The 14247-nt window shown below is 37.0% G+C and overlaps 1 protein-coding gene across 2 annotated transcripts in view; it reads right to left on the reverse strand.

Annotated features, from left to right (window-relative positions):
- Nucleotides 1-6089: 6089 nt before the first annotated feature.
- LOC149242105 (putative aldo-keto reductase 1) overlaps nt 6090-14247 on the reverse strand; it is a 458988-nt gene continuing 450830 nt past the window's right edge. For both annotated transcript variants that reach the window (XM_089374177.1, XM_089374176.1), the window contains 2 exons: nt 6805-6958; nt 6090-6682 (listed from right to left, as the gene is read on the reverse strand). In XM_089374177.1, the coding sequence (XP_089230303.1) occupies nt 6498-6682; nt 6805-6958 (339 nt within the window). In that variant the 3' untranslated portion in view covers nt 6090-6497. The remainder of the gene's footprint in view (nt 6683-6804; nt 6959-14247) is intronic.

A 14247-nucleotide genomic window follows, 5' to 3' on the forward strand; every position in this document is an offset into this window, starting at 1 on the left:
GGACATTTGAGTTACATTATGAAGACTGACAGTGGTTACATTTTCAACACCAATGAAAGAGGAAAATATTTTGATCAAGATGGGAAAGGATCGACAAGCCTTCAAAAACATGCTTCAATATCATACGTAGTGGATATTTATGATTCATTTGATACCACTAAACTTAAAGTGAAGGAATCCACATGCATGTTAAGAGTAAGTAAAAGACAATATGTGCAAACAATGAAAAACAAGCCAAATCAAGTAAGGTTGAGTAAGCGCGGAGGTGAGCAAGAGATCAAATGACTCCATTGAAGAGAGATTATAAAAAGATGAATTGGGGAGAAAAGAATAAAAGCACAATAAGATAATTTGGGAAGATGAAAAGCCAAATCCATCTCCATCCAAGACATTCAGGAGAAGAGCTATATTCTAAATTTCCTGATTGTATTTGGCAAAAACAAAAGGACACGTTAAGATAACAAAGAACAAAATGAAAAGTAGAATGAAAAGAAAAAATGGGTGAAGATATTGTAATTTTAACATCATATTATTATTGTAAATATGTCTCTCATCCAATTTAGATTAAGGATAAAAATTCCAAATTAGATTAGACAAATAAAATTGCAAAGTAAAAGTCATGAAGATAGACAACCATGAGATAAATTGATAAAAGGCCAGAGGTCAATAGGATTTTCTATAAACTAGGCCTTTTCACTCTTCAAAAAGTTCTCCTTCATAATCATGATTAACATGCCAGAGGCTTATGCACCTTTGTTTACTTGAGATTGGTCACAGACACTAAATGGTTACTTTACCACTAACTAGTCTCAGTTGTAGCTTCCATGGAATGCTATGCCCTATTCAATCTACATCAACAAGGAAAGACATGAAATATTAAACTTGAGACTAAAAATGAACCAATCATGTCCTAGATGGTTTTAGAAATCACTTCTTAGCTTCACCCTTTCCACCAACTAAATAGTTTGATATCCTCCACTCTACTAAAAATAATGTTGCTCATTCTATTATAGATATTTAGATCATGTCACCAATTCTAACACATTTTGAAAATAACATTTGGCATTTATAATTTTGTGGTTCTAATTCAAAGGAAGATGTGGGCATCAAATGATTTTTTATTGATCCAAAAGGAATATGCACTTTAATTTCTTATCGACCTAAGTTTGAATGCACCAATAATACCATGGAATTAGAAGCATTTACCTAAGGACTCAATAAGGCTCTCAATTGGGGTTTTAAATGTCTCACATTATTTCGTAATCAAAGATCATCTTGACACAACAAACTATATCATGTGTGTTAGATTTTGATAATGCTTCTCATTTCTCATCACTAGATTTGATTAAGTTCAGTTTGGAGAAGTGAACGATCTCACTCTACTCAAAGAATAATTATAAGGAAGCAAGGTTGTATAATTAACAAATAAGAACTTAATTCACATTATTAAGGAGGAAGTGGTTAACCATCATTGAAGTTGGCACAATACACTTTCAAATGCATTGTGGGTAGATTAATTTAACACCACATAAATGTACTTCCTCATATAAGGAAAATAGACAATAATCCTAATATTGAACAACTTCCCTCCTTTGCAATTATCTCAAGTAACAAAATGGTAAGTACTCATGATAAAAAATTAGATTGACACATTGCTAAAGTTAGAGTAGGAGACAAAAAAAGACGGGATTAAGTTCCTTGTTCACATAGATATTATCAAATGATGGTTTGGTAAGACTAAATCCAGTGATAAGGACCTTTAGTTCAATGATCTCTTAATAAAAATAGATAAAATTAGTGAGCTAAAGGAAAGCATATGAAATACCAACTACTTTGGCTCATTCCTTTTCAGGTGGATAAGAATATTAGAGTTAACGTGCACCAGTTACAAAACATGGAATGAAACTCATATCTCCTTCCAATCAATGGTCAATTGTTAAAGTGGTATTTTAGTTAGCTTGACTTTAAGGAAACTAGCTTGTACATGGTAGCTTAATTTCACATCTTTTTTTCTTGCTTTCTATTTTTAAGTTTTCTTTTATTTCAGGCTTTTAGTCTTGCTTCCAATTGTTTAATACTTTTGTAGAATAATTTGCTTGCATAGTTTGACCTTTTTTTAATTAATTAATTTTATTTTTTAATGTTGCTATGTTTCATTCATATGAAGATTGGCTTGGTAGTGTGTTAACATGATCGTGCCTTTCATAACCACCCTTTTTTCTTAGCGCATGGGGGGAAATCAAGCAAACTCTAGGTTATGATTTTGAAAGAAGTATAATTCAAACAAAAATTATGATACTTGAGGAGAATGCAAAGTAATGGTTGGACTTGGGACACTGCAAGTGACTAACCTTTTGATGATATTGGTACTATTTTTTATTGATAAGTCATCTTGCTAGGAGAATTAATCCACTACCCTAAAATCAATTAATCATGTGAATGATGAAAGGTTAGTATTCTAGGGATGAAAATTTGAAATGGGGCACTCTTACTACTCAATAATTAAAAAACAATAAATAAATCCCAAAAAATAGAATCAACCCAGTTAGATTGAAAATTTTCACTACTTCCTCCATTCATTGATTACTAAATCAATATATTAATGGTGAAGGGATGGAAAAATAAGTAATACAAATAAAAATGGAACAATTTCAAATATCTTTATTGAGTATATGAACTCACTAACAATACAACGAGGCTTGTGATGTTGTGACGACTCCACTGCAGCTATGTATACTCAGGGGTAGTAGAGCAACACTAAAAGATATTAAAATCGTGCCAAAGGAAAATTTATTATCCCAAACATAATAAGCCCTATAATTATGACTTAACCCATGATTGTTGATTTATTTCGAAGGAGAATTAACCTCATCACTTCTTCTTTCAAGACAGTGGTTTAGTTGATCAAGTTGATGTTGGAGGAATCACTAAATCCCTCACCTACAATAGTTTTCAAAGACCCGGTTCATGGAAAATTGAATTTATATGAGAAGTGAATAAATGCTCTCTACTTCTAGATTCATGTCTTAAATGTTTCATACATATATAAATGGTCTCACTCAATGTGCTACCATTTCTTGAAGCATTAATCACCCCAAGTTGACAAACTTGGGGAACCCCCTTTTTTCCTAAAAGTTTCATATTGAGCTTCATCTATAACTTTTTTTTCTTGATTTATCTTAGCTTTATGAATTCTTTAAGTTGTTGTGAAGATGATTGAGCAATCGTTTGGCTACCTCTTCGTTAATATTACATGTAGACACATGTAATTAAGTCATGTCTCAAGTTTGATTAATTGCATTAAATGCACTCTTACTTTCTCGTCAATTATTATTCTAGGAACCATGAATAATTTCTTGTTATTTCCATTTTACTTACAAAGCTCTACTTATGCATGAAGATGTCTCAATGTATGCCTGCTCTATGATCAATTAGTTGTTTATATCATTTAGGATACATCATGCATCTATGTCCTTATGCATATGTGTTATGCTTTAGTATCATAGGTGACATTAAAATATGAATTTAAAGCATAGCCATATATTGACCAATAAGATATTGTACATAGAGACAACTAATCAGTTAACAAGTGGGAAATGGATTAGGGGTTGTGCACATGGGAATGGTGCAAAATGATGATCGAAAAGAATGAAGAGCACATCATAATGATGTCAAGCTGCATCTAAATATGGTATAACACAATTTAAAACAATATACACATTTGTATCATCTAATTCATAGATTTAGCTTTCGAAATGCAACATAAAGCATGGTCGGAATGGCATATTATTAACGAAATCAAGTAGAAGGTGGATCCATGTGTGTGCGTGATGTTCATATTGTTCTAAGCATAAAATACCCATTCTTAGTCATTGGGAAGTTTTCATAATAGTTTCAGGGCAAATCAATAATAAGAATTTCCTCGTAGGTGAATTGAGTTCCTAGACACCTCCTTCACGATTAAAATCCTATTCATGAAAAAGATCTTAACACCATCACATATCCACATTAATTCCTATATAATTGGGATGAAATATAAGCAATAGACATGGATACCAACAAAATGGCTATCCACACAAAATCAAAACTTTACCTAGATTGGCACTTTACCCAGGACACATACCTCTCACCCTTGAGGTGGGAGAAACTTAACATACTAGAGTGAATAAAAGTATTAAGTTTAATTTTAAAAAATATGATCTAGATGAAGGCTAACCATTAACCTATCACACCCTCCAAGCCAATGACTAAGAGTGTGGAGGGTCCCATCACTCACCCTAAAGGCCAATGAGTTTGCAAACCTAGTAAAATGACTCACACACCAAAATTCAGATATTAGCATGTCAAAGAAAAAAGTGTTACCCTATTAAAATCATGTATTATCCAAGAAAGTGTTCAATGATACACTAGGTCACCCAATACCCAAGGAGTGCAATAAAACTCCCAACTAATTGGGTTAGTTAAATATTTATCTAACTAACTAGGTTATCCACTTAATTAAACTTGTATTAATTTTCTTATTATTTCATATATTAGTAATAATATAAGTTTTTATGTAGTTTACATAGTTTTAATAATAATAATAAAAGGTCTATTGATTTATACAAATGGTTACAAATGGAAATAAATATAACAAAAATAACTTATTAATTATTTAACTAATTATTTTCCTATCCCCTGGTCCAGTTCAATTACCCGGTCCAATATAGTCATTTCCTGGTCAAATATAGTCGTTGAATGATCTGCTCTCTCTATTTAACCTGGAGCCATGATCTGGTTCTTCAACTTATACTGACGATGAACCACACTGGTTGGTTCGAAACGCGCCAACAAATGAATTACGATGTGATTTTCACCAAAAAATCTTCTCTATAAATTTGAATGGATCACATAAGCCTAAACTTAGCAAAAACCTTTGTTATCTTTAGGGTTGCTCCATAGAAAATTCCACAGGACTTTTCTAGCTTGGAATAAGCCACCTTGAAAGGCACCCAATAGAATGAATAGAAGATATGATTTTCCACAAAACAACCAAAAAAAGGATGCAAACTTGGGACTTAGCTGCCAAAGATAGGGGTTTATTGATCCATTTATCAATCTTCTTTTCTACTCCCTCAACAATATCCTCCTAAAGGGCAATTACCCAATTTGCAAATCAAAGATATGATCTTCTTCATAACATCACAAAGATATCTAATATGGATTGACAAAAGGAAAGTAATCAATTAAGGTGTAATCAATAAGGTTCCTAAGTTATATTAACTCTACTTACATCACTTATCCAATCCACATAGTTACTAGTATTTGATCACTTATTTTCAATTGACAAACTAGTTACAATAATGATTATGTCAAATATTTAAGTACATCCTATACCAAATAAGGCATTAGACTAGACTCCCAACTTAAATAACTAAGATGTTTTCACATGCTCTATGTTCCATTGTGTGTGTGCAAGTGCCCAAAATAGTGGTCTTAAACATAAGGCATCCACATAATTGTTTTTGAAGAAAAACCTTGGGGAGAAAACACTAGGCACTTCCTTATGTATTGTGGATAGTATTTGGTGTAAACATGTTAGAGTTAATTATGTTGCCTAAGCTAGTCTAGACATCAAGTGATACACACAACAAAAGGGAAGCAGACCCTAAAACCTGCTACATGAAGCTCAAAACACTCTAACTACTTGAACTAGTCCACCAAACTAAGTTTCCAATTGATTTAACCTTTAAAATATCCACTTAATTCAATATGTTTAGGTTGACTAACATGTATGGACACAAACAAGATCTTAAACCATATAATAACAAGTTAATAACACAAGGTTCAATTTAAGAGGCACGAATTGCTTCCAAAAGAATCACAAAGGATTGAAGTTGACCCATCTCAAAGCCCCTTTACCTTAAGAAAATTTATATGCTGTTATATGAATGAGATTATTAGCTTAACTATGCCTTCCACGAGGGTGAGAATGAACTAATGCTCATGATTGTTTGCTTGAATTACTGTATGGATCACATATTCATATTCCATTGATATAAACATTCAGATTTGCTCTGTTTTAGACCATTGGAGTCTCCATTACCTCATTAATCAAAGAATTTTGGCGTGTTGACTCCTTTCAAATGATGTCGAAATAATAAACGTTCTTACTTGAAAGAGAAGTTAGTTCGATCATATAATTTTTTTCCTTTTTTCCTAATTTAGAAAATTGTTTTTCTTTTTTTTTTGGTTGAAAAATAGCCTCACGTCTGGCTTTTGGAAAAAGTGATTTAAAATATGACAAGCATGGAAAAATACTATTTAAATCACACAGATATTAATGCAACTATATCTCTAATTCCCTTGTCCCACATCATAGTCATGCCAGAAGAAATCTGCATAACATATTATCTATTTAGTCATAGGGCCATGTATGGCATCCCTCAATGCAGTTTAAGTCTCAAATCTTAGAGAAAAGGGTACAACAGCCGAGCACAGAATTTCCCTTGCAACCATCAAGTCTGCTTTGGTTGGGGTGTATTGGCGAACTTCCATGTCATTTGATAATTAGGATCAGCAGCCCTCATTCCTGCAACCTCATTTTCAGGAACAGCTGCAGCAATCTCACTCAGTTCTCCCTGGGATAAACTAATCTCCAAAGATGCAATATTTTCATCAAAATTTTTTACTTTGGTTGTTCCTGCACATCAGCCAAAAATCACATCTCTCTCATTTAGGCAAACTCGTGTGGAGATGTAGACTCCTTCAAAGTCCAAAACGAACTGGACTTCCAATATCAAATATTGAGTTTGTAAATATTACCTGGAATTGGAGCAACATCATTTCCTTGATGAAGTACCCATGCGAGGGCCAGTTGTGCAGGCGTGCACCCATGCTTCTTAGCTAAAGCAGAAACTCGTTCATATAACACCATATTCTTCTTCAAGTTCTCACCCTGAAACCTTGGTTGCCGAACCTAAATGCAAAACAAAAATGAACGATAATAAATACAGGCTAAGTCTGAAGCCTCAAAGGCTCTTCAAATGTTGTTTCACATACAATAAAAGAATTGTGAATATCTAACCTTTCATTTAAAAGAAAACTATTCTCAACAGAAAAAGTTGACCCTAAATATAATACAAGAAAGGAAGATGGTGAGCAGGTCCCAACCTTAGTTTTGAATGCTTCTTCGAAGAGCATCTTATCCATCGATAGAAGAAATGCAAACATTTTATTCTCTTATTTCACGATTATCTTTCTTTATCATATCGATATTGCAAACAGTAAAACTAGTTTATTGAAATTTTTTATTAGGGATGCATTTGGCTCCTTAATATAATCTGTAAGTTAAAATTTAACTCCTGAAGTTAACTGAAGCTCCCAATGTCATTTGGTTGATGCATTCTTGTTAAATTTGGCAACTAGGGCCAAACTCCACCTTGGACAGCTCATATGATGAAACTGATATTTTTGTTGGATTCCTCTTTCCAAGAGGTGTAGGATTGATCTAAAGATCATCTCATTCTGACATGTACAAATGAAATTGTGAATTTATTTCTTTCATGGACAAATTGTCAAGGTCAGCCAGCAAAATAATGTTGGCTCAGAAGCCCAAAAGTCATGTCTTTTCATCTTCAACGTCGCATATAAATAGAAGGAGCATCTACCTCATTTGGACATTCGTCATCACTCACACATCTCTCCCTCTCATCTGATTCGGTGTACGGATCTCTAGGAAAACTCTCTCCACACGTGCGAAGGACAGTGTGATTTTCTGTTTTATACGTTGACCATATTGCAGAAGGGTTGACCAGCGTTGACCAGACAGCAGTTGACATTATTTGACTGTGATTTTTTTTGGAGAAATTCTGATTGGGCAGGCGGCATTTCTGGGCACATAAATCAAGGCATTTTGAACTGTTTGACCAGCATTGACTGCAGGTTTGACTTTGCGTTGACCAAGTTTGACTGATATTTTCAGGACTGTTTTGGGCTAATTCGGACTGTTCTTGGAGGCCAAGTTGACTGGGTTTGACCGAGCTGATACGGAAGAAGATTTCTGCTAAGTTGACCAGTGTTGACATTCTGGTTAGGGCATCCTGTTGACTGCAGTTTGACTGGACAGATTTGACTGTGTTTGGGCAAGTGAATTTTGTATATTGTAATCTCCCTTTCTGCTGAACTTTTGAAGAATAATGAGAAGATTTGATCAAAGGGTTTCCCCACATTGGGGTTTTTCCCTGGCATCTGCCAAAAATTGTGTCCTCTTGTCTTGGCTTGTCTTCTATGTTTTATTTGTGTTCTATCTGCCTATACTATTAGGTTAATGTGATTGCTAATATGGAAATTGATATTGGGCTAATTAGAAAAATTGAAGTAAATTGTTCTTAAGCATAGAACATACCATTGTTATCTAAAATTAACATGGTATCAGAGCTGAGTTGAAGACAAAGCCTAAGCAAGAGTGAAAAGAGAAATCACTGAGATTTGTTGGACAAGGACAAGAGTCAATGGCCTCTGCATCTTACTTCAATCCTGATGACAAGCTAAATGATAAGTTTGATTATCATGCATGGAAGATGTCTCTTGATTTGACTTTGGAAGAGTGTTATGGACTATGTGTAGGCAAAAATTACTGAACCTCCTTCAAATGCACTGGTTGCCGCTAAGACAAAGTACAAGAAAGGTGAAGTCAAAGCAAAGATGATCATCAGGGATTCTATTAACAAGCATTTGGTTGCATACATTTCCGATTTGAACACATCTAAGGAAATGTATGATAGGTTGGTTGGCATGTTCAAGGTTAGGAATGCAAACCCAGTTCCCTTCCTCAAGAACAAGTTGAAGGACATAAAGAAGGGAAGAGGTGAAGATATCCAATCCTACTTGATGAGGATTATCGAGATAAAAAATGATCTTCTTTCAATTGGAAGAGTTATTGCTGATAGGAAGCTCACTCTCATTGCCCTTGGAGGTCTCCCTCGTGAATGGCATGTGTTCAACACTACTATCCTCAACAATGACAGGATTCCAAGTTTTGATGAATTGTTGACTAGATGGACTCAAGAAAAGACAAGGATGAAGGAGAGAGACATGCCTTCAAATAGGAATGATCCTACTGCATTCTCCACTCATGCTAAAAAGAATAACAATGTAGGATCAAAGAATCAATGTCAAGGAAGACCGGGATTCAAAGATGGAAGGAACGGAAGATGCTTCATTTATAACAGGTTTGGCCACTATGCTAGGGTGTCCTAATAGAAGGGATACCCCTCATGATGATGACAACAACAACCACAACAATTACAGGGGCAACAACAATCAAAGGAATGGCAGATTCAACAACAAAGGAAAAAGGAATGCTCCCGCTACTCAACATGGAAATGGTCGGCCTCCCAAAAGATCAAGAAACTCTAGGTATGATGAATCTAATGTTGTAGGTAACAAGCAAATATTTTTTTTCTTATATCTGCCCTCTCTACTACCTCTCCTCCAGATACCTTGAGAAATTGGTTGATTGATAGTGGTGCCAGGAAGCTCTTTCAAATATGATAGAAAATGATACAAATTTGGAAATCATTCTTGGAGACAATGCCACCTATCCCATGAAAGGAGTTGGAAATGTTACTCTTCAATTAAATCAAGGTAACACCATTCATCTACAAGAAGTACTATATGTACCTGATCTAAAGAAGAACCTGGTATCTATCTCGGCGATGGAAGACAAAGGATTCAAGGTGGCATTCATTGATGGAAAGGTACGTGTTTGGAAAAGAAATTTCAAAGAAGCATTTACTCTTGGATTCAGGGTTGACAACTTATATCAAGTTGGAGGAAGTCCACTAGGAGCTATGTCTTGCGACACATCTCTTCAATCCAAATTATGGCACCGGAGGTTTTCTCATCTTCATTATAAGGCTCTACCCGATGTGAGGAAGATGGTGACAGGTATGCCCGAATTTAAAGTAGAACATGAAGGTGTTTGTCAGGGATGTGCCAAAGGAAAACATACAAGGGGACCATTCCCCTCAAGTGATAGCAAGACTACCGACATTTTGCAATTGGTTCATTATGATCTATCTGGTATGATGCCCATTACATCATTGGGATGATATTTATATTATGCTATCTTTGTGGATGACTTCTCTCGTAAAACTTGGATTTATTTCTTGAAGAAGAAGGATGAAGTGCTCACATGGTTTCGTTTTTTCAAAGCCTTGGTCGAAAATCAAATAGGGAGGAAGATCAAAATATTGAGGACCGATAATGGAACCGAATATGAATCAAATGAGTTCAATGACTATTATAGAGATGTTGGCATTAAGAGGGAGACTATTACCGCATATACTCTCAAGCAAAATGGAGTTATTGAAAGAAAAAATCATTCCATTATAGAAGCCACTCATGCCATGCTTCATGATTAAAGCCTTCCGAAGTTCTTATGGGCGAAAGTTGTGAAAACTGTCGTGTCCATTCAAAATAGATGCCCTCATCAAGCGTTAGACTCCAAAATTCCCGAAGAAATTTTCACCAGTAAGAAACCTTATGTTTCTCCTTTTAGAATTTTTGGCAACCCCGTGTATTTTCATGTGCCGAAAGAAAAGAGAAGCAAATTGGATGCATCTGGGAAGAAAGGAACATTTGTGGGCTACAGTGAAACTTCTAAGGGATATAGAATCTATGTGCCTAGTCAAAGGGAAGTGGAGATAAGTCATGATGTCACCTTTGATGAAGACGTTGCCCTTGGGAAGATTAGTAACCTTCCTATTCCAAGGAAGGACAAAGAAGAAAATATAGGAAAGCAGGGAGAATAGCAGGATGAGCCGATGCTCGACATTGAAGGACCAATGGATCCCATTGATCGACCTCCTCATAAGCCCTCCTCCTCAAAAAGGAGACCATCATGGCTTAGGGAAACTCTCGAAGATGTCGAGAATAATATTGCACCAAGGGGGACATTTCATGAAAGTAAGAAACTAAATAGGTACCAAGGGTACTTAGCTGCCATGAGCACCAATGTTCAATCCGAGCCTTGCACATTTGAAGAAGCTATGAAGCACCAAATTTGGAAGGATTCTATGAACGAAGAGTATGAGTCGATTATGAAAAATGATGTCTGGGATGTAGTTGCTAGACCCAAGAACAAATCCATTGTCACCTCGAAATGGCTCTACAAGATCAAGCATGGAGCTGATGGAAGTGCTGAAAAGTTCAAGGCCAGGAGTGTTGCTCGAGGTTTCTTTCAGAAGGAAGGCGTGGATTACGATGAGAAATTTGCACCAGTTGCCCGATATACCACCATCCATTAGATTATAGCCATGTTGCCTCGCAAGGATGGAACCTACACTAGATGCATGTCAAAACTACCTTCTTGCATGGTTCAACTAAGGAGGAAGTCTATGTAGAACAACTCGAGGGGTTCGAAGTTCAAGATCGTCAGACAGATGTAAGCAGGTTGAAGAAATCCCTCTATGGGTTGAAGCAAGCTTCCAAAGCTCGGTATGAGAGGATCGACAACTATCTGATGAAGCTGGGTTTTACAAGAAGTGAGGATGATCCATACCTTTATTTAAGGTCGAGAATGACAGACCTCTCATCTTGGTACTTTATGTGGACGATCTCTTTCCGACAGGTGCAGACCCTCTCATTCATCAATGCAAGAGGGAGTTGGCTTCCAAGTTTGAAATGAAGGACCTAGGACTGATGCATTATTTCCTAGTGTTGGAGGGCTAGCAAAAGGCAGGTTAGATTTTCCTTTCTCAAGGAAAATACATTGTGAAGCTATTTGAAAGATTTGGGATGGTGGACTGCAAATCCATGACTACTCCGATGGAACTTAACTTCAAGAAGTTATGCGGAAGTGTTGTTGGGCCCGATTTGGGAAATCCTTCTAAGTATCGTCAACTCGTGGGGGCCTTGATGTTCTTGGTGAACTCTCGTCCGGACATATGCTTTGCAGTGAATACATTGAGTCAATTTATGGTCGAGCCTCATCACATACATTGGATTGCTGCCAAGAATCTTCTGAGATATCTTCGAGGCACAATCACCTATGGATTGAGATACATTGTCGGGAATGTGAGGCTCCATGGTTATTCTGATGTTGACTGGGTTGGCAGTGTGGTGGATCGTAAGAGCACATCGGGATGTTGCTTCTCACTAGGTTTTGCTTCGATATCCTGGATGAGTAGGAAGCAGAAATTAGTTGCTTTGAACACTGCTGAGGCTGAATATATTTCTGGTAGTATGGCCTCCTGTGAAGTTGTTTGGTTGAGGAAGCTCTTTAGTGAGTTGTTTGGACATGTGTTGGATACCACCGTGATCTATTGCAATAACCAAAGTGGGACTCGTTTTTCTAAGAATCCCGTGTTTCATGACTGCTCCAAGCATACTGATATTAGGTACCACTTTATTCGAGATATGGTACAATGGGGAGCAATAAGGCTCTGTCATATTGGGACTAATGATCAGGGCGCAAATATTCTTATGAAGCCCCTGGGGAAGGTCAAATTCTTAACCTTCCTTGAACGATATGGAGTCGTGGAGAGACCCTCTTATGAGGGTCCTATTTGAGTTGGATATTGAGCTCTGAGAGCTTTGAGGGGCTTGGGGTACTTCTTGGAGCGATGAGCGACCATAGGGTGAGTGGTTCACCTTCCCTTAGTGGTGCGTTGTGTACAGGGTGAGTGGTTCACCTTCCCTTAGTGGTGCGTTGTGTACAAGGTGAGTGGTTCACATTCCCCTAGTGGTGTGTTGTGTATAGGGTGAGTGGTTCACCTTCCCTTGTGATACCCCATGATGGTTGAGATATGCATAGGATGAGTGGTTCACCTTCTCTTATGGCATATGAGTAGGATGAGAGGTTGACCTTCTCCTACCGATACATCCTACCCATGTAGTCCAGGACTCATGGGAAGTATCTCTTATCTAGCCAATGAGTAGGGAAATGAGGATAGGGACCATAGTACTACCAATGGACGCATTGTGTACTACCGTACTCCCTATGCTAGGATGTTTGATATTGATCTGGGATCAATGGATACTGACTTTGGGTCAATGGAGAGTGGTATGATACACTCTCGATCATTGGAGACTGACTTCGGGTCAATGGAGATTGGTATGACACATTCTCGATCATTTCTTCTTCATTATTTCTTCATAGTTCAATAGAGCAGGGATGACAGTGATGGTACAGATTGTCAGATGGAGTTCTTCCTAGTTGAGAGGAAGTGTTAAATTTGGCAACTAAGGCCAAACTCCAACTTGGTGTTGATTTTTGTTAGCATCGGATGTGCTCTAGCCATGAAAACTAGTGGAGAGGCTAAGGCACATGAGATCTCCAAGACCCAAAAATCGTTTGGAGAAATTCCACTCGAATGAAGAGATATTAAAATAATTAATATTTTTAATGGGGTTCCTAAGTCTAAACTTAGGAAAATTAAAATATTAATGTGTATTAATATAAAATGGGTGAGAAAGTTCTAAGAGATGAGGATCAAGCCAATTCTAATCTTAGCCATTGATTAGGGACTTAATTGTTGGAATTCCTAAGTCTAACTGTTAGAAATCATTCTTGTACTTTCTGATTTATTTCTTCCTACTTGTTCTATTAATTAACAAGTTATTTACCATGTAAATACTGAAAATAAATAAAAGTACAGTCTCAACACATACAGATCATCAACTGAAGGAAAAACAAGCACACAAGTGACCCCATTATTTTTGGACTAATGTCCCCGGAAAAAACCAATGCGGGAAAACCGGTGCAGCTATCTGAGGGTTTTATTATTAAGTAGTTTCAGAATACAATCTGGGTTCCAAAAATGGCTCACCCAATAGAGAATGCCCTCAGCAGTAATACCTCTTAGTTGGAGACAAATATCAGCCCCAGTCTGTCCCACAAAACCTCCCACTATCAACCTCTAGGGTCTGCATCAGCCTCTCTGGCTCAGTGTCTGCCCAGCGTCAGCTTCTCTGGCCCAACGTCAGTCTCTCTGGGCTCTGTGTTAGCCACTGGAGCCTCTGCGTCTCCCACGCTGGCCCTCCTCAGGCTCTGTGCAACTCCTGGCTACCTCTGCGTGGCCTCTGGTTGCTTCTGCGTGGCCTCTAGCTAGCTCTACGTCAACCCTCTCCCAGCTTTTGTGCTGACGCTCTCAGTACTATCTCTGCCTCTCTGCTATTGCATTCACTGCCCCTCAACTACAACTCTGATCACTCCTTCAATTTCCTCAGCAAGCCTTGCCCTAGAAAATCGAATTCTTGATC

This window comes from Pinus tabuliformis, chromosome 8 (genome assembly GCF_031772625.1).
Source record: "Pinus tabuliformis cultivar Carrire ecotype Pingquan chromosome 8, CPIR1, whole genome shotgun sequence".
Lineage (NCBI taxonomy): Eukaryota > Viridiplantae > Streptophyta > Pinopsida > Pinales > Pinaceae > Pinus > Pinus tabuliformis.